At 45.3% G+C, this 21,520-nt stretch overlaps 1 protein-coding gene across 3 annotated transcripts in view; it reads right to left on the reverse strand.

Moving 5' to 3' along the window:
* SDK1 (sidekick cell adhesion molecule 1) overlaps nt 1–21,520 on the reverse strand; it is a 919,871-nt gene that overhangs the window by 141,746 nt on the left and 756,605 nt on the right. For 2 of the 3 annotated variants that reach the window (XM_045993982.1, XM_045993983.1), the window contains exons 18-19: nt 7,754–7,869; nt 5,824–6,016 (exon numbers count right to left, since the gene is read on the reverse strand). In XM_045993982.1, the coding sequence (XP_045849938.1) occupies nt 5,824–6,016; nt 7,754–7,869 (309 nt within the window). The remainder of the gene's footprint in view (nt 1–5,823; nt 6,017–7,753; nt 7,870–21,520) is intronic. The other variant, XM_045993985.1, reaches the window with a different exon arrangement.

Below are 21,520 nucleotides of genomic sequence, written 5' to 3' on the forward strand. Positions count from 1 at the left end.
GAAAATCTCCACACCCACGGGACTAAATGGCATGCTTCTAAATAATGCATGGGCCAAACAGGAAGTCTCAGAGGGAATAAAAGCACATAGAACTGAGTGAAAATGAAACACAATATATCAAAATATGTGGGGTGCAGCTAAAGCAGTGTGGAGAGGAAAATTTATGGCATTAACTGTTAATATGAAATGAGGACAGGCCTCAAATCAATAGTATAAGTACCTACCTCGAGAAATGAAGAAAGGAAGACCAAAAAATAAACCCAAAGCAAGCAGAAGGAAGGAAATATTAGCAGCAGAAATCAATGAAACTGAAGATTAGAAAGCAGTGGAGAAAATTCAATGAAATAAGAAGCTGGTTCCTCAAAAAAAACAAAGCAAAACAAAACAAAAAACAATAAAATTGACAAATCTCTAGGAAGAATGACAGAAATAGAAAAAGAGATCAGCAGTATCAGGGGTGAAACAAGGAAGATGATGATATATTCTGCAGCCACGGGAGGATACAAAGGGAATCCTGCCAGCAGCGTTACACGCACAGACACGACAACTTAGAGGATTGGTTCCTCGAAAAATCACAGACTGCCAACGTTCAACCAAGAGGAAGCAGACAATGAATAGTACAATAACCACTGGAGACACTGAATTTATAATTAAAACGCTCCCCCAAAAGAAACCAGGCCCAGAGGATTTCACTGGAAAATGCCACTAAACATTTTAAAGATGGATTGACACTAATTTTACACAATGTCTTCTAGAAAGCCAAACAGGGGCTGGAGCACCTGGGTAGCTGTTGGTTAAGCATCTGACTCTTTGTTTCAGCTCAGGTCATGACGTCAGGGTTGTGAGACTGAGCCCCGCGTTGAGCTCTCTCTGTGCCCCGCGGGGAGTCTGCTTGGGATTCTCCCTCTCCCTCTCCCTCTGCCCCTCTTTAAACTCATGCACTCTCTCAACTAAATAAATAAATCTTTCATAAAAAGAAAGAAAGAAAGGAAGGAAGGAAGGATGGAAGGTAAGAGAAGGGGAACACTTCCAAACCTAATTTAGGAGGCCAGCGTTACCCTGACACTACCCCGGACAGACAGAAAGTCCAGGAAAATAAAACTGCAGACCAGTATCTCCCATCAACCCCAAATGCAAAACATCACCCACAAAGTATTGGCAAACGAAAGCCAACGACATGAGCAATGATTACACACTAGGACCAGGGAGTTTCCTCCAAGTGTTCAAGGCCACTTCAACATTTGAAAATCAATCCACTGTACCAGCAAACCTGCTGAAAAGAAAATCACAAGATTGTGTCACTCGATGCAGTGGCAGCAGCTGACAAAACTGAATGCTTGGTAAGGAGGTCATAGTCCAGGGCTGGGGTGAGAGCGGCTGCTAGGGGTCATCGGGGGTGCAAGAGGTTAGGGGTCTAAGAAATAGTTTCTCTGAGAAGGAAGTGAGTTCACCAGGAGCTCAGTGGGTCGGGGCGGGCACGGAATTTGCCACTTTCGGATGAGGGAGATCTGGGCATATTTGTGGGCTGACAACTAGTCGGTCTTCATCCTCCGAGAGAGAGGAACCGGGGTGAAAACAGAGGGACCCTGCGATGGGAGCAGAGGTGGAGGAAGCTCATCTCAGATGGCCTTGACCTCTGTAAATGCTGCCTCTGTGAGTACAGTGAAGCCGAGGCCTCAGGAAGCAGGGCAAGGTTGGGCCGTGATGCCCCTGGTGGCACAGGAGGCCGGCCACACCCAGAACCCCATGGCCAGGACAGGAAGAAGCTGGAGGATAGACGAGTGGCAGCCCCCGGTGACTTTTTCTTAAACATATATTAGTTTCAATATAAAGAGATAAGAAGAGTACGTACGCACTGTAGAAACAAGAATATGTGGCAAAATCCAAACAAGAATGTAGAAAACATGCATGATCATACCACGTAGAGCTAACAATTGTGTGTCATACAAGTGTGTTTTTATAAAATTTGGATCTCTTATAGTTTTGCACATTATTTTTTTCACCTAACAGTAGATTATGACCATTTCTTCAAAAAACTTTTTAATAATGACAAAATATTTAGTATACTGTCATTCCATAATTTTTAAAATTACACCCCTCTGGAACACTTGCATGTTTTTCTTCTTTTTTTTTCCCTCAATTACAAATAACTGTAGTGAGCCTTCCCATATGCAAGTCTTGGCACACATCTGTGGTCATTTTCTCAGAGAGTTTCACTAGATGATGTTTTCCACAGGTGTCAGCTGGCCTGAGGACAGAGAAGGAGCTGGTGTGAAGTGAGCAGATGGGGACAGTCCAAGTGAAGGTGCTCAGAGGGGCTGCTGGGTTGAGATGCCCTAGGGAGGGTCAGGGAAGGTGCAGCTGGGAGGCCTGACAGGGCATCTGAGAAGAAGGTAAGGGGATCTGGCAAGATGGTGGAGGAGTAGGAGGCCTTAGTTTTGTCTGGTCCCAGGAATCCAGCTAGAGAGCTATCAAATCACTCTGAACACCTGTGAACACAAGCGGAGATGTAAGAAAGAACAGTTGCAGTTCTACAAATAGAAAAGCGACTCTGCGAGGTAGGAGGTGCGGAGAAGTGAATCCGAGGCGATATATCGGAAGATAAGCCGTGGTGGGAGGGAGCCGCCATCAACTGGCACCGGAAAGTGATAGAGCAGGAGAGCACAAAATCAGAACTTTTAGAAGTCTGCTCTGGTGAAAGGCGGCCCTGCCTGAAAGGCACTCAGGCAGCAAAGTGGGGCAGAATTCTAGGTAGGACAGTGTGGTCTCAGGATCCCTGGGGTCACAGGAATGCCTGACTGCAGCAGAGCCCCCAGGCATCAGAGCGGGGAAGCCACCTGCAGTCAGTGAGCCCAGGAGTGGGGCTCTTAGCTCGGGGTTGCCTCATACTGGAACTGTGGCACAGTTGGGTGACTGCACTCTGAGCAGGGGCCCAGTAAGCGGCAGGACCACAGCAAGACCCCCGCCCCTGTTCCCGGGGAGGAGCAGTGTGGGTGGGTGCCATGGGAGTCTGAAGGGTGTGGAGACGCAAAGCATGGTCATGTGCCTGAGATAGAAATGCTCAGTCACAGGCCAGGTGAGCATGGAGAGCGTCTAGAGACCAGGGCGATGGGAGGGACTGACCGCTTTTCCCTGATGTCTCACTGAGGAGTGGGGCCCTGAGCTGTTGGCTCCAGGGCTGGAGACTGGGAGGCTGCCAGTTCATTCTCATCCTTAAGAACGGCATGGAAAGGCTTCAGGGAACAAAAGCCACATAGAACAAACCCGAGCTACTTAGCCTGGTCCCTGGCAACGGTGATGCCATTCACGAGGGGCAAAGACACCTCAGAGTCAATGCAATAGGGCCCTCCTCCAGGAGACCAGCAAGAACATCCAGCCAAGACCAAGTCTACTATTCAAGGAGAACCATAAAACTCCATCGTTAAGGGAAAATAGTACATAGAATTCATGGTTTTTTCCCCCCATGATTTTTTAGTCTGACAATCTTATTTCTTTTCTCTTTCCTTTCTCAACTAATTTCTTATTTTATCAACTCTTTTCTAAAAATCATTTTTGATTTTCATTTTTACACTTACATTTTACCCTTTAATTGTATTTAATTTTATTTTTGTATATATATAAGTTTTTCTTTCCTTACAATTTTGGGATGTACTTTCTTCTAACAATGAGATCAAAATACACTCCAGATATAGTGTATTGTTCTGTTCTCTTCACCTGTCTATTTATATTCTTTCTTTTTTTGTCTTTTAATTTTCATTTTTATACTTATATTATATCCTTTCAATGTATTTAGTTTTATTTCATGTATTTAGTTGTATTTATAATTTTGGGATATAGTTTTCTAACAAACACCCCAAAATACACATAGGATTCAGTGTATTGCTGTGTTCTGTTCACCTGTTTGATCATATTCTCCTCTCTCTCTCTCTCTCTCTCTCTTTCGGTTTCAGGTCTCTTCTGATTTGTTTAGTGTACATTTCTGAGGTCATTATTGCCATTTTAGTATTTTGTTCTCTTGTTTATCTATTCTTCTCTGGACAGAATTACAAGATGGAAAAGCTCACCTCAAAAAAGAGAACAAGAGGCAGTACTGACTGCCAAGGACCTAATCAGTATGGACATTAAGTAAGATGTTGGAACTAGAGTTCAGAATAATGATTACAAAGATACTAGTTAGGCTGGAAAAAAGCATAGAAGACACTAGAGAATCCATTTCTGGAGAAATAAAAGAACTAAAATCTAGTCAAGTCAAAATCAAAAGGTTCTTAATGAGGTGCAATAAAAAAATGGAAGCTCTAACTGCTAGGAGAGACGAGGCAGAAGAGAGAATAAGTGATATAGAAGACCGAATGATGGAGAATAAAGAAGCCGAGCAAAAGAGAGATAACTAACTACTGGACTGTGAAAGGAGAATTCGAGAGATAACTGATACCATAAGATGAAACAATATTAGAATAATTAGGATCTTAGAAGAAGAGGAAAGGGGAGCAGATGATATATTGGAGCAAATTATAGCAGAGAGCTTTCCTAATCTGGGGAAGGAAACAGGCATTCAAGTCCAGGAGGCACAGAGAACCCCTTCAAAATCAATAAAAATAGGTCAACACCTTGACATATAGTAGTGAGCCTTACAAATGTCAGAGACAAAGAGAAAATCTGAAAGCAGCTCACAACAAGACATCTGTAACCTACAAGAGTAGAAACATTAGACTGGCAGAAGACCAATCCACAGAGACCTGGCAGGAATAAGGGAATGTTGAACATATACATCTGAACTTTTTCACAACTTGAACAGACTGATTTCTCAAAAAGTTGAAAATACAGCTACCCTATGACCCAGCAATTGCACTACTAAGGATGTACCCCAAAGATACAAATGGAGTGATCTGAAGGGGCACCTGCACCCCAGTGTTCATAGCAGCAATATCTATAATAGCCAAACTATGGAAAGAGTCCAGATGTCCATCAACAAATGAATGGATAAAGAAGATCTGGTGTGTGTACATACATGCACACACACACACACACACACACACACACACACACACTCACACACAATGAACTGTCATCAAAAAACTGAGATCTTGTCATTTGCAATGACATGGATGGAACTAGATGGTATTATGCTAAGCTAACTAAGTCAAACAGAGAAAGACAATTATCATAGGATCTCACTTGTATGTGGAATTTAAGAAACAAAACAGAGACTCATGGGGGAAGAGAGAAAAAAAAAAAACAAGATGAAATCAGCAAGGGAGACAAACCATAGGAGAGTCTTGATCATATGAAACAAACTAAGGTTTGCTGGAGAGAAGGGGGGTAAGGGGATGGGCTGACTGGGTGACAGGCATTAAGGAGGTGAGGGCATGTGATATAATGAGAACTGGGTGTTGTATAAGATTGATGAATCACCGACCTCTACCTCCAAACCAATAATACATTATATATTAACTAATTAAATCTAAGTGAAAAAAAATACTGGAAAAAAAAAGAAGGGAAGGGGACTGGAAGTTGAAATCTGGGGGAAGAGAAGTCCAGCAAGATCATACGTGGACCACACGGCTCAGACCAGACTGTTTCTCTGGCCCTCTGAGCAATTTCCGCTAGCCTGGCTTCCAGTTCCAGGGTCCACCTCCTGCCGCTCATCACCGATACTTCCCACTGACTGATCTCCCTCAGGCACGCAGACTGCAAACTCTGAGGACATGGAGGTTCCTGATGACCCCCTCAGCCCCGGCCCGGCGTGGGATAGGACAGTGGTGGGGACCTCCCTGACGCCTGACTTGCGACTGTTGAGAAGACACACAGTGGAGCAGTACTCACTGTCTTCGTGAGTCCAGACGAGCTGAGGCGTGCTCGGAGGCCCGTCCCCTGGAGTGGTGAAACACAGAACGGAGGTGAAGTACGCCGTGAACTTCTTCAGGTTCGTTATATACCCATGGTGGACTCCGTGGAAATCTGGTGCAATGGTGACCACAGTGGTGGCCTCAGGGACCTCAGCTGGCCACGCGAGGAGCTGTGATGGGACACGTGGAGAAAGAGATGTTTTTGAACTGCACATCTTCACTCTCGAGTCTGTTATCAGGATTTTTAGTTTGTAATTAATGTATCGTCAAAGAAAGCGAAGTCATGACTAAGAAACTCCACAAAGCCTACATTTTATAATGCCTGCTAAAAAATATGGAGTTGAAAAGATATCTCACAGATAACTGAACACAGATATGTACATATACATATATTTTATACATGTACGTAAAAACAAAATATCTAACTTTAACCCATATTGGAATAGACACTCCTCAAACCTTCACTTAAAGATGTTCCAGAGTGTAATGTTTTTTAACACTAAGCAGTAAAAACAACACCATTTTTATTCGACTTAATCAGTACAAAGAAACATAAACACAAATATCAACGAAACATGAACATAGATTTTTTTTTTTTTCCGGGTAGGCATCTACTCTGCCTCAAAGACAAGCCCCTGATTCAATAGGAACGAATCTTAATTATTTACAATTTCTATCACACTAGTTTTCTGGAAAGAATTTTAGAAGGTCGAGTCCAATTTTAAAGAAATATAGTACACGTACACATTCCAAGGGAAGTCGTTTTAACGTTTGGACAACATTATGTATGAGCATGACTTTTAATTCCTTTGACACCAAACATTTCCAGGGTTAATTAGGTTTGAAGGTTGACATGCTGCAGGACACAAAACATATTTGTATAGATCAAACCCACACTGAGCCATCGAATGAATGCTCCAGTCTTGCCAATAAGACTTGACAGGAAAGTCAAGGAGGCAAAATCATCTTGGTTGATCAATATGATTTTCTTTCAGACAAAGCTTCCGAGTGTAGATTTCTCTGGGGAATTGAAAAGGAAAAGAAAAGGCAGGGCAAGTTCCTAGTTACCTCTGCCTTTCTAGTGAAAACAAAAAAGTGTTTTTGTACGTTGAATCCAAATGGGAGAAAAAAAAATTGAACCATGTGTCTAAGGAAATAATACTCTTTGAATCTGAAATTACCAAGAATTCAAGCAGAATACAAGGAGCCCTTTGCCACAAAGATCTTCCCTGAGTTTACCTGTTATGGCAGACCACTCGTGACTATGCTGTAGCTAAAATCAGGACGGGATCCCAAGTCCAACCAGTAGCTGATCTAGAAGGCAAGATGGACTACACCTTTGGAAGCTGCTTTCAAATACATCTATGAAGGTAATAGATTCTGGTAGCTAAGGACAGAGGGAGGTCAGACAGAGGGAATCTGTGTCTCTAATTCAGGCCAGGTAGGTGCCCTGAATTCACTGAACAGAACTCTCCCTGAAGTTGAGATGGGGAGGGAGTAAATATCTTCATTTGCTAGAAGTCTCATTCCCTTGCATCGAGCATCCTTTGTTCTAAGTTGGTGCTCCTGGGAGAGGTCTCTTCTCCAGGAAGATGTGGTTTGCACAAATACTGATTCCAATCAACCCAGATAGGTTTTCCACTGCTAATTTTAAAATGGATGGCTTTTCTCAAAAGATGTTGCTCTGTTACATATGACCACCCACTTAAAAACTAGTAATTTGAGTTTCTGAACCCATAGAGCAGAGAAGACCTTAGATAAATGGTGACACCCCCACCCAACCACCAAGGCTAACACACTTGGTAACTTTATGGGTGGGTTCTCCACGAAATGAGGAGTGGGCAGCCTTCTCATTGGTCACAAGACTGTGACAGACCAGGATGGCCCCCCAGGGCTGAACGGTGTACCTTGTATCCCTGGTTGATGCCGTTGATGAACTGCTGAGGTGGAGGGTTCCAGAGGAACTGGATGGTTGTGGAATTCACAGCTTCCATCTGCACGTTCTGTGGGGGCGCAGTAGGCACTGTTCCAAGGGAGTCGTGGAAGACGGCAAAACAAACAGTAGGAGGCCCAGCAGGGAGGAGAGAGGAGAAAGAAACTCTTAGCTGCCACTCATGATTCACAGGCCATTACAGCATTGAGAATAGGGAAGTGTGATAAATGTTTCTGGAAGCTAATAGTGGCATTACAAAGAAAAAGAACTGGGGCTATTTCTCATTTTCTGTGGGAGAATTCTTTAAGGCATTGGCAGAAAAGTGGACCAGATCACCTCATTCCACGGGTGAGGCTTTCTCAGGAATCCCCAGATAAATAGCTAAGGAGAGCTTTCTCTGGTTCATTTCTCAGTTACTCAGGGTTTGAGATCTAGGCAAGGTCTCATTGAGAGAGACCCCCTCCCCAAGCAGGTACCACTATGTTTCAAGTGCATTAATCCTTCATATGGGGGGGAAAAAAGCACCCTCTTCCATATGGATTGTTCATTCATTTGGAGACTAAATTTCTCTTTGTCTGTTACAGGGACCACCATTTTGTCTTTCTGTTATTGACCAGTTACACACTTGCCAAATGGCTTGTCTTCCAGAAGTCCTGATCTTGGGGAGATACTCATGCAACAGAAATAACCACACAGCTCTCTGGGGCAGGGGATGCCCAGGACAGAGCAGCCAACTCTGCCCCAGGAAAGCATGGAAGGCTGCCATGAGGAGGCACCTGGACAAGGTCTGGAAGAAAGGGCAGATGTCTGAAGAGGGAAAGGCCTTCTCCATTGGGAAGATGGAGTGAGCAAGGCCTGGTGTTACGAAACCCTCTTGTACTGTGAGAACACAGTGCGCGGGCTAGATACGGGGCACACAGGGGCAGCTGGGTATGGGAAGTCGCCTTGGGTACTGACTTGTGCCAAACACAGTGGTTGACGATGTATACGGCACACCATGGGGAATCCAAAGTGTTTTGAAAAAGGCAGCAATGTGATGTGGCTAGCTGTTAAAGGACAGGGACCTCCATGGCCTCGGAGGGGACCATCCCACGGTCTGTGATCCAACTTTCTGCCAAAGAAGGTCTTGGTTCTCTAGGGCCTTGTTTCAAAAATAACACACAGAAGCCAAACGGATCCTTGGGCTCCAGGTAAAGAAACAAAGATGACAGAGTCTCCTGGCACAGAGCACATGGGGAGAGAGCCTGGTCCTGCTAAAGATGACGAAGCCTCCCATTATTCCCATCTTGTTAGGCAGAAGTGAAAAAAGCATAAAAGAAGTGAAAAGTGAAAAAAGCAAAAAATTCCCCCAAGTCCCTCAAGAGTACACTTCAAGTCATGCTCTCTTCCCAATTGCTCTGGACTCCGGCTGCGATATTCCTCTGTCCCCTGCCTCTGCACGTCACCAAGCAAATGGTCCATTTCCCCATTCCGCATCTTGTAGATTAAAAAAAGGCCAGGGGATCATAGTGCCTGGGATGTATGTAGAATGCTGGGAAGAACGTGACATCCAAGAAGCTGAACTAACAACTATAAAACCTGAACTTCTCTTGAGCCCACAGAAAAGCCAAGGTCAATGGGGCCACTGAATGTTGAGAAAAGATAGGCCTCTTGGAGGAGAGAGGGTGGGAGTGCCAGCTCACCTGGGACGGAGCAGGAGAGAGGACAGGGGGACGCTGCATAGCTGGGTAAGGAAAACTCAGCTCAAATTCCTAACAAAGTGTGAGAGGCTCAGTGGGAGCCAGCAGTGGGGGGGACAGAGTATGTGTGTAGGCTGCGGACGCCCAGACAAGTTCAATACTGCAGAGACACAAAGGAGGGAATCACAAGGGCCTTCTCATCGGAAGCCAAGTGAGCCAGGAGCACTACAGTGATATGTTTCAAGTACTGACGGGAAAATCTACGGTCCCAGGCTTCTTGTCCTGGAAAAGCATCATAAAAGACATTTTCAGGAAGACAAACACAGAGAGAATTCATTCCCGGCACACCTGTGCTGTGAAAAACACTGGAGGCTTGTGCTAGCAGACGGACGCCGAGGCTGATGATCTATGCAGCGAAGTGGGTGAATTCCAGAAATGGTTAAGATGATGGTAGATAGAATATATTTCTCATTTTTTTTTAAGATTTTATTTATTTATTTGACAGAGAGAGAGATCACAAGTAGACAGAGAGGCAGGCAGATAGAGAGAGAGAGAGAGAGAGGGAAGCAGGCTCCCTGCTGAGCAGAGAGCCCGATGCGGGACTCCATCCCAGCACCCTGGGATCATGACCTGAGCCGAAGGCAGAGGCTTAACCCACTGAGCCACCCAGGTGCCCCTATATTTCTCATTTTTGACTCACTCTCAAATATGGCTGACTGTTGAAGCAACCAAGGTAGCATTCCATCGGGACTTGCAGCATGAGTGCGAGTGAGATGAGGGGTCCCAATGCCTGAGAGATGGGGAGAGGCCCCAGAGGCACTGACCAGGCTCATCCATCATACATGGGACAAACTTCAAGATCAACTGGGATTCATTTAGGATGTATATTGTAAACCCCAGAGCAATCACTGAACAAGTCTGGAAAAGGGATCTAAGATAAGGCAAGAGTGGGGGCAATAATGTAAATATAAGAATACCTAATTAATCCCGAAGCAGGCAGGCAGAAGGAATGGAAAAGGAAGAAACAGGAGAGGGATCAAATAGGAAACAACTGGCAAGATGATAGATTTTAACCTCATTTTTCAAGTCGCGTAGCATGTAAACAGTACACATACCAACAAAAGAGGGGCTATTGGATGAGAGGTAAGGCCCAGCTGTGTGGTGTCTAAAAGGATCTCACTTTAAAGGTGAAGACACAAAGAGATTACAAATAAAAGAACAGAAAAAATACATGCTGAAAAAAATGACCCCTTGGGAGCACAGAGGGACAGCACAGGGGGTTTTGGGGGTGAAAGAGATGGCCCAACTCCATTGAGGTTGGGGTTGTGGCTAGCATGTGTTTATCAAACTATATCCAACCGTACACCAAAAAGGGGGAATTTGTTTCATTTTCTGTAAATTATATCACAGGGAATCTGACATCTAAAAAAGCGCTTCAAGCTCTTTGATGTTTTCTGCCCCCCCCCTTCCCCCGAGAGGTGATGTCTGGGTCTGGGCCCCTCGCGCAGAGGCCCCACGGGTCCTCCAACCAGCAGAATACCACCCGGGCCCTACGGAGCCCGAAGCTTCTACGCTCCCGGCCCAGCCTCTCTGGGAGCACCCTGAGCAGCCTCGTAAGAAGTCCAGGACCCTGACAGCACCCTGCAGTCCCAGGGCAGCCCAGCCTCGCAGCTTTCCCTGCAGAGGCTCTGACATGCGCATGGATCCATGGCACCCCCCACCCCTCCCCCGACCAGCCCAGCCCAGCTGCCAGTGCACTGAGGAGCCACCCGTCCAGGTCCACTGCAGTTCTAGGCCCACAGCACCATGACATCTAGAGAAGGCTGCTTGTCGTAAACCTCCAACTGTCTCAGGGAGAGGGAAGAGAAGTCCTAGGGGGCAACTGGGAGGACACTCCGAAGGGTTTGGCTTCTTCTCTCACATGCTGTGCTCGCAGGGGCCGAGGAGTGCATCGCTCTTTGTGGGCTTCCTTCTGGGGTCTCGTGGGCCCAGTTACTGACTCTAGAATTCCATAAAACGTTCTCATCCAACGCTGGTGATAGTCCCTAGATAACACCACGCTGATCTAACGCTTTTAAAAACTTGGCATTTTTGCATAAATTAAATTGAGCGATGATCTCCTAGGGCTCTAAGGGGACGTCTAGCAGCTCTGCACTTCTTTCTGGCACCATAACGGGCACACGGAGGGGCTGCTGCTTGCCTGGGTCGGCCTGTTCAGCCTTACGTCGCATCAGTGCGGCTCTTTGCATGCCCACATCTCAGCAAAACCCCGGGGAGCTGAGCTGCCCCCGTCAAGAAGGCAGTTCTGTCCTCCCTTCTCATTCCCTGGGGTCATGGAAAGTCAGGAGGCCAGCAGGGCTCTGCCTGCCGCACCCCTGCACCCAAGATCATGGGGCTGGATGTGCGTTCCTTCCCAAAGTCCCAGGAAGCAGGTTCTAGAGCCTGAGATTCCTTTCTCTCGCCCACCTGGGGTTTTGTCCACAAAAATCACCAGCTGTCCCAGCCACCCTTCAGCTTCTTGTCGTCCTAATTATTGTCATCAGAAATGACTCACCAATACAAGGATGATGGAATTAAAAATTGCCTAGAGGGAGAGAAAGAGCTATAGCCGGGAAATCCTTCCCCGCAGTGTTCCCCACAGAGGCTGAATGGCCTTAATTACTGCAGGCCGTGGAACCCTCCTCTTGTAAGGAAAGGCAGGGGCCCAGCTCCCAGGTGGGACTTCTCTGCAGTCTTCACAGGAGAGCTCAGGGAAGCAGGGAGGAGCGCCTCCCGCTGCTCTGAATAAGGCCTCCAGGGACATTTTTCTCCCCAGATAATTAGCATTTAAAGTGCAGTTCTTTCCTTGTCCCTAACTGCAGGCCTTGAAGTGGTCTGGTAAAGTGACAGGTGGTGTTATGCTCTTTTGTGGTTTTCTTTGCTAAAAAAAAAAAAAAATTTTTTAAATCCATTTTTTTTTTCCTAGATGGTTCCCCCTGCACTGATCCTAGGATGCTCTCAGTCTTAAATTCAACACAACTTAAATCCTGTCTTGATTCTCCCAGCCAAGGATGAGGAGCTCTGTCATAAGCAGCCAGCACCCAGCACCCAAGGGCACCTTCCAGCTGTGGCACGTGGAGAGAGAAACCACATGAGCAGTTTTAGAAACAGGAATTGATCCATTACAGGCCAGCCTGTGGCTGGGATAAAGCAATGGCCAGAGGTGGGATTTCTTGGGATGGGCACGTAGGAGGCACCAAGGGGAGGGAGGCCCTGTCCGCTGGGTTACACCAGCACCAGAGGTGCTCACATCCATCAATTCTTTGTTGTTGTCAACTGTTGTTCACAGTCACCGGAAAATTTACAACTGTTAAATTACATTTGAAAACCTTACCCACACATCACGTATTGCTGAGTGAGAGGAGCCAAAGTGAAAAGGCTCTATGCTTTGTGAGTCCAACTATAGGAATCCTGGGAAAAGCAAAACTACGGAGGTAGTGCATCCGTGGTTTTCGGGGGGTGGGGGTATGAGGAGCACAGAGGATTTTTTAGGGGAAACTATTGTGTATGATTTCATCATGGACACATGTCATTACACTTCTGTTAAAAGCCACAGGGCATACGGCACTGAGAGTGAACCCCAATGTGAACTACGGATCGTGGGTGCCAGTGATGTGTGGCTGAGTTCCCGGACTGTAACCGATGCACCCAGCATCCTGGGGAAGCTGATGGTGGGGCAGTCGTGGTGGAGAGGGCTACGGGGTACACGGGAAATCTTTGCACCCTCCACTCAGTTTTGCTGTGAGGTTAAAACGGCTCTGATAATTAAAGTCTATTAAAAACACAAAACGAGCCGTGACTTTGCTAGATGCTTTCTGAATCCAGTCCCTGATACGGACTTTCCGTGAGCATCTGTAGGGAGGCCCCAGGTCAGCAAAGTGCATAGCGCCCTCCCTGACATCCCCATCATCCCATCTTCTCAAGTTCACTTCCATGTTCATTTTCACCCAGTCACATATAAAGGGTGTGCGCAATTATGGTTATTTCCTGGTGTTAGGTGTTCCCTGGAAAGATAGGAAGGATTTTTTAAAAATTTCCTTCTTCCTCCTTCCGTTCCCTTCTTCCTGGTTTGTCATGTAAATTCAGCAAGACCCGATTCTTGATGGATTTCAACACGAATCCTGGGTTTCAGAAATATAAAAATGTTTTAAAATAATAAGCTACTTAAATAAATCAACTCATTAAAGAGGACTACAGAGTTATACAGCTTCAAATAATTGACTTTTTGAAATATTTGGGATCAGAGAGTACATAATTAATATTTATAGGTCATGAATTTTTCAAAATTTCAGGTCTTTAATCAAATAGAAATGAATGTGTCAATATTGCCTAGTGGATGCTTCCCTTTTTTTTTGGATTTTTTTCACTCAAAAAATTCATCTCCAAAACTTCTTAAGAATGCATGCAGCATCCAAAGAACAAATAATCCGATCAAGAAATGGGCAGAAGACACGAACAGACATTTGGCAAAGACGACATCCAGATGGCCAAAAGACACATGAGAAAGCACTCCACATCACTCGGCATCAGGGAAACACAAATCAAAACCACAGTGAGATACCACCTCACACCAGTCAGAATGGCCAAAATTAACAGGTCAGGAAACGACTGGTGTTGGTGAGGACACAGAGAAAGGGGAACCCTCCTGCACTGTTGGTGAAAATGCAAGCTGGTGCAGCCACTTTGGAAAACAGTATGGAGGTTCCTCAAAAAGTTGAAAATAGAGCTATGCTAATACCCGCGCTTCTGGGTATTTACTCTAAAGATACAAATGTAGGGATCTGAAGGGGCACGTGCACCCAAATGTTTATAGCAGCAATGTCTACAATAGCCAAACTATGGAAAGAACCTAGATGTCCATCAACAGATGAATGGATAAAGAAAATGTGGTCTATATATACAATGGAATACCATGTAGCCACCAAGAGAAATGAAATCTTGCTATTTGCAATGATGTGGATGGAACTAGAAGGTATTATGCTGAGCAAAATAAGTCAATCAGGGAAAGACAATTATCATATGATCTCTCTAATATGAGGAATTTGAGAGGCAGGTGGTGGGGAGGGGATTGTGGTGGGTAGGGAGGGAAAAAAATGAAACAAGATAGGATCGGGAGGGAGACAAACCATAGGACCCTCCTAATCTCATGAAACAAACTGAGGGTTGTTGAGGGGTGGGGGAGTAGGGAGAGGGTATCTGGGTGATGGACATGGGGGAGGTATGTGCTATGGTGAGTGCTGTGAAATGTGTAAGCCTGATGATTCACAGACCTGTACCCCTGGGGCAAATAATACCCTATATGTTAATTTAAAAAATGCATGCAAACAAACTTTTTGAAAAGTTGATTTCTGAAGTCATTGAGGCCCACAGTCCACTCTACGTACTTTATATTTAAATACATAAATACTTATTAAAATTATTTATGTCTATATTATTGATACTATTTTGTATTTATAGAGACATAATGAACAACGTTCTGATTAAAGGGAGCCATCAGGGGCGCCTGGGTGGCTCAGTTGGTTAAGTGTCTGCCTTCGTTCGGCTCATGTCGTGATCCCAGGGTCCTAGGATTGAGTCCTGCATCAGACTCTCTGCTCACATGGAGTCTGCTTCTCCCTCTCCTTCTGCATCCCCGCCCCAACCCCGCTGCTTGTGCTCACTTTCTCTCCCTCAAAAAACTCAAAAATAAAAGGAATCATCAGGTACACCACATCAGAGAGTAAAAGAATTTTCTATCCGGGGAATGTCAAGGCAATGATCTGAGACTGAGGTCTGCACGCTCAGATCATCTTCTTCAGCCTGAAGTCAGTCTTTGATGGCAAAGGAAGGGGATGAAGTGAGTGAGGACCCCAGGCAGATCAGATGACGCCAGCCCTGATCCTCTCCAGAAAAGACTAGAAGTGGGAAACTGGCTGTAGCTACAAAATAGGAAGGAAGGGTATTTACGATTTTGGTTACAACCATATCAGGTTGAGGACAAGAGGCCGGCTACAATGACCAGCTCCTGAGAGCTAAGGCCAACGCTCCTCTTGCCGCTTTGGAATCCTTCACGTTGCCCGACCGCACAGAAACTGTCGGTGACATGCCTAGGGCCAGTGGGCACGGGAGACAGGACAGGAACCACTTCTGAGGAACGTGGTGGGGAGCTGTGTGGATGACACGTCAGACGATGCAGGGATAAACTTAGTGGGAAGGTTACTGAAGCATGACGTTCTGATTCACTCTGAAAAGAAATGCTGAGAGCATTCCTTATGTTGTAAAAATGCATACCCGCGTTAGACTGAGCCTCCTGCTCGTGAAGCATTTCCTGGGTCAGCTCTACGGGGCTTCTGGAGATGCCCCCAGAAGGAAGTGGGAAGGCCAGGAGAGCTCAGGAGAAGATGCTCTGCAAGAGGGCGGCTGGCAAGGCCTTGGCTGAGCCCTTCTAGGTGTCCTCACCTGAGGCCGAGGGACTGGGTTTTCCCACACCCACAGCAGTGCCGTTAGCCATAGACTGGCCTGTGGTGGAGCAGGGGGCCCTGGGTGAGGCAATGGGCAGTTCTTGGCGGGGGTGTCACAGCAGTGAGCCCTGAGCTGGCCCTGTGCCAGCACTGGGGGAGGGCAGGCAGCCCCCCCAGAGCAACTGATCGGGATGGGGGTACCGCAGCAGACCCCATTCCAGACACGCTGGGAAGGATGAAAGGGCCAAACGCTAAATGGATGTTGGGAATAAATAAGGCGTCAAAGAACAGAGTCGTAAGTTTTGCATACCAAAGCCAACAGCATGGTATAAAGATTTTACTGCAACATTCAATCCAAAAAGCCTCAGGTACAAGAAGTCCATTGTTTTATTCACAGAGAAGTTCTCCTCAGTAAAGAGGTGGCCTGTGGCCTCAGACTCCTCATTAAATGATGCTATTGGAATGGTAAATCTAGTAATATCCAAGACCTTTTTTTTTTGTTGCTGTTTTGTGAAAGACAAAAAAAAAAAAAAGAAAGAAAGGCATCCCTTTTGACAAAGGATTTCTTTTGAGGGACTGAAGATAATGCTACATGTCAGGTGAGGTTAGAACTACCAGTATTCATCTGCCCATGATGCAGACTTTTCGGAAAATAATGATCTGGACTAAGTGTGTCTCTGGGCCACCTGACGCGCCACCCGTTGGTCTTCTGATAGCATCACTCGAAAATGGGAATTTTGTTTCCATTTCTTTTTCTTTTTTTTTTTTTTAAAGATTTATTTATTTCAGAGAGAGAGGAGGGGGAGGGGGAGAGGGAGAGGGAGAGAATCCATAAGCAGACTCCCCTGCTGAGCACGGAGCTGGATCTGGGGCTTGATCCCAGGACACTGAGATCATGACCTGGGCTGAAATCAAGAGTTGGTTGCTTAACTGACTGAGCTGCCCAGGTGTCCCCCCTTCCCCGTTTCCTATTTCAAGTTCAGATGGAAGCCTATGGACTGTCGGAAAGCAGACCCTCCCAGGGATGTGTGAACCGTATTGTTCACTGTTGCTATCGGTTTTGGAGACTGGGTGTCATGATGAAGATTTGTGGAAGCATGAGTTATTGGTACTAATGGTGACTTAGTTAACTGACATTCTTTTTTTAAATATTATTTGTTTATTTGAGAGCGAGCAGAGCGAGTGAGAGCGAGCACACAAGTGGATGGGGGCAGGGGCACAGGGAGAGGGAGAAGCAGACTCGCCGCTGAGCAGGGACCTGGGACGCAGGGCTCAATCCCAGGACTCTGGGATCACGACCTGAACCGAAGGCAGATGCTTAACCGACGGAGCTACCCAGGTGCCCCACTGATATTTCTGAGCACCTGAGTGGACACGGTAGAGAACTGTCGAGGCCTCGTGGAAGCATCCTGACCCAAAGAAGGTCAAAGCAGAAACTCAGCTTGGCTATGGAGTTAACTGTGCACTCGTGGTGAGAGAATGGGTTTTAGAATTCTAAGGAGCCACTGTTTGAACTCTGAAGGCAAAATATTAAGACTGACAGCAGCACCTGTGTCGATTCATAGAAACACCCATTATTTTGAAATGCTTGCTATGAAAAACATTTGCTCAGAATCCAATCCATTCACCTCATCACAAAAAAACATTCAACACTATGTCTGTCAAGGAAATAAAAGGAAAAGCTGTTAACCTAGGGGAACATTATACCCGTAAAGTGCCATTTAAGGAGGCTGAATTATCTGCATTCTGGTTAGCGGCAAGGAAGAGGTTTCTCCTAACTGGGGAAAAGGTAGTAAATAATCTTCAAACATGTGACCAGCTACTTGTACAAGTACTTTCTCGTCAGTGGTAACTTCCACGTATTTGAAGAGGTTAAAAGCCTGCACGCAGTCTGAAGGGGGCCGTCTCAAGAATCAAACCAGATACTAAGGCCATGAAGTTCACCAATCAAGGTCAAGTATCTCACTATAGATCCTGAGAATTATGATTGGGAAGGTTTACACAAATTCAGCATATAATAGTTTGCTATGTTCTCCAAAGGCAACCAATGAGGCTTAAAAACAATATTGTTATGAATCCATGGGATGAAATGTATTTGAAGCATTCCACTTTATTGCAATAATTACTAGCATTGATTTTCACAGGTTCCCAACTTTAACTAGTGGGAGCCTCTCTAAGTGGGCATGAGTCTCTCTGACAAGCCCTCACTGGCGTTCGATGGTTTCTTTGCTTTTTTAGAGGTCAAGATCTTGCAGGCTTCTTTTACGCATTACCTGCCAGAGACCTGACCTGGAATCATCCATTTACTTAACCGAGAAAACCTGTTTATTTTTGTGGTTCCTTGGAAGCTCAGTGTTCCTGGGTTGGTTCCAATTTCTAGACCTTTTTAAAAAATTCTTTTTTTTTTTTTTTTTTTCAGATAAAGTCATCATACTATAAATTCCAATTCAGAGTTTCAACTCTGGCAAAAATCTCAGTTCCCAATAACATCAACATAATACTTACTTGCTTTACCTCCTAACTCTCATGCAATTTGCCTTAAAATGTAAACCCACCACTGCCACCACCACGTGACTGCTGAAAACAGTTTTAGCCCTATTTCCCCCTCTGGTTTTTGTTTTTTTTTTGTTTGTTTTTTTTTTTTTAAAGATTTTATTTATTTATTTGACAGACAGAGATCACAAGTAGGCAGAGAGGCAGGCAGAGAGAGTGAGAGAGAAGCAGGCTCCCTGCCGAGCAGAGAGCCCGATGCGGGACTCGATCCCAGGACCCCGAGATCATGACCTGAGCCGAAGGCAGCGGCTTAAACCACTGAGCCACCCAGGCGCCCTGGTTTTTGTTTTTATGCTTGGATTACATGCTGCTAGGGACACACTGTCAAATGATCATGGTTTAAAGAGACTTGAAATAAACGCTTTCTGTTTGGTTACGCCACCAATTTGAAATACACTTATACTCATTTTTTTAAAAAATTGCCTTTCATTTGTTTTAGAACTTTTTTTTTTTAAGATTTTATTTATTTATTTGCGAGAGTGAGAGAGAGAGGGAAAGCACAGAGGGACAGTGACAGGGAGAAGCTGACTCCCCGCTGAGCAGGGAGCCCAAATTCAGACTTGATCCCAGGACCCTGAGATCATGATCTGAGCTGAAGGGAGATGCTTAACTGACTGAGCCATGCAGGTGCCCCTAGAATTTCTTTTCTAAATGTTTTAAAGTTAATTTAGTTTCATAAACAGATCAAATAGATACATGGGCTTGAAGTTGATGAGAAGCCTGATTTCTGTTTGTGTTCCCCTTTTCCCCCAGGGGCTGTTCTAGGAATGCCTGAATTCCTTCCTGACAGCTGTATGATGCTTTACGAGCCAGGCTTTGTCCCGCTAGGACCATTGTTATGGACATTTTGGTACATCTGGTTCTCATGGAACCTCCAGGGCTGCGTTGGACAGTCTCCTGGATGGGCCTTCCCATCTTCCCATTTGTTGACATGTGTCTCACTGAAGTAAGTTCCCAAAGGTCGGGGGATAGACGGTCTCGCCAGTTAGCGGCATCAGAAGTTCTCCAGTTTTGGGTAGAACGTGAAAAAGAATTAGTAGCATTTTAAAATGAGACAGATAATTTTCATTTTGAAATATGTGAAACTTACAAAGAATCTGAAATCACATGAAGACTTTTTTTCGAAACTGTTTGATGGTGAGCTACCAAGGTATGCCCCTCGCCCCCAAAATCCATGGCGTGTTAATTCCTAGAAAAAGGACATTCACCACCTGACCACATGGAGCCGCAGAACCCAGAAAGTCAGGACTGCCCCTAACCTGCAATTTCTCCTGCCTCTCCGGTAAGGAGCCCAGCCAGATTCCGTGCTGCTTTCAATTTCGCGTCTCTTCAGTCTTCAACCTGGAGCTGTTGCTCAATTCTTCGACTTTCACGACCTGGGCATTTCGGGGTATTCCAGGCTAATCTGCTGTGTAGCCTGGGCCCCGTCTGTGTCTGGTGTTTCTTCTCGACTAGGCTCCAGCCACGTGTCTTAGCCAGGAGGAGCACAGAGCTGGTGATCTGTTCTTTGGTGGTGTCCTCTCTCTGGTGCATGATTTTGATCCGTCCCGTTGCTGGGGATGAAACTCCTGCTGCCAGGTTTCCTCTCCATAGAGTTACCTCTTTCCTCCTGTCAGCTGTATACATTTTGGGGGGAGATGCTTTGAGACCATGCAGACCGGTTCCTCGTCGGACATCCTCCCATGAAAGGTGGCATCCACCGCCCTCTGCTGCCGGACCTGCCTCTGTTTGTGTCAGGTTGCCTTCCCAGCAGCAGGGCGCGAGCGTGCCTGTTTCAAGCCTTACCACGGAATACTGTAAAATTTTCACATTTTTGGCAAAATGATAAGTGAGAAATGGTGTCTCTGTGTAGTTTCTCTTTGTGCTCCTCTTATTTTGGCAAAAGTGAGCATTTTTTCGTGTGGCTAAGGGTCATTTGCACTTCTGTTAATTCTCTTTTCTTATTTCTTGACTTCTCTCTCTTGCTTAAAGGTCTTTTTTCTTCTCTATTTTAGAAACTCTTAAAATAGAGCTTAATATACAGCTAATAACAACTTGTGTGGGATATAATTTGCTGTTTTTTCTTTCCCCTTGCCTTTTTTTTTTTGTATACAGAATATTTCAGCTATTTAAAAATTTTATATAGTCAAATTCATCAATTCTTTTCATTTGTTACTTCTAGAGTTTAAAAGAAAAGTTTTCCCCACTTCCAGGTTATAATGGAATTTGCTAGGGTTTTTTTCTCTAGTACTTCATGTTTTTATTTTTATTTTATTTTTTTTGGTTTTTTAATAATTTTAAAAATTATGTTATGTAGTCACCATACAGCACATCTTTAGTTGTTGGTGTAGTGTTCAATTATTCACTGTTTGCGTATAACACCCAGTGCTCATTGCCGTCCGTGCCCTCCTTAATACCCTTTGCCAGGCTCACCCATCCCCCCACTCCCCTCACCTCTGAAACCCTCTGTTTGTTTCCCGGAGTCCATAGTCTCTCATGGTTCATCTCCCTCTCTGATTCCCCCCTTCAATTTTCCCTTCCTTCCCCTAATGTCCTCCATGCTATTCCTTATGCTCCACAAATAAGTGAAACCATATGATAATTGTCTTTCTCTGTTTGACTTATTTCACTCGGCATAATCTCCTCCAGTCCCATCCATGTTGATGCAAATGTTGGGTATTCATGCTTTCTGATGGCTGAGTAATATTCCAAGTTTTTAATATGGATTTCTCTGACCCATTTGGAATACATCCTGGAGTATGGTGTTGGGCATGGCTCCAGCTTCATCTTTTCCCACAGAGGAATCCACTCACTTCAATGTTATTTATCAAAAAGTCTGCTTTTGTGGCGCCTGGGTGGTTCAGTGGGTTAGGCCTCTGCCTTCGGCTGGGGTCATGACCTCAGGGTCCTGGGATCGAGCCCCACATCAGGCTCTCTGTTCCGTGGGGAGCCTGCTTCCCACCCCCCTCTGTCTGCCTCTCTGCCTACTTGTGATCTCTATCAATAAACAAAATCTTAAAAAAAAAAAAAGTCTGTCTTTGATTAGACATG

This window comes from Meles meles, chromosome 21 (genome assembly GCF_922984935.1).
Source record: "Meles meles chromosome 21, mMelMel3.1 paternal haplotype, whole genome shotgun sequence".
NCBI classification, from domain to species: Eukaryota; Metazoa; Chordata; class Mammalia; order Carnivora; family Mustelidae; genus Meles; species Meles meles.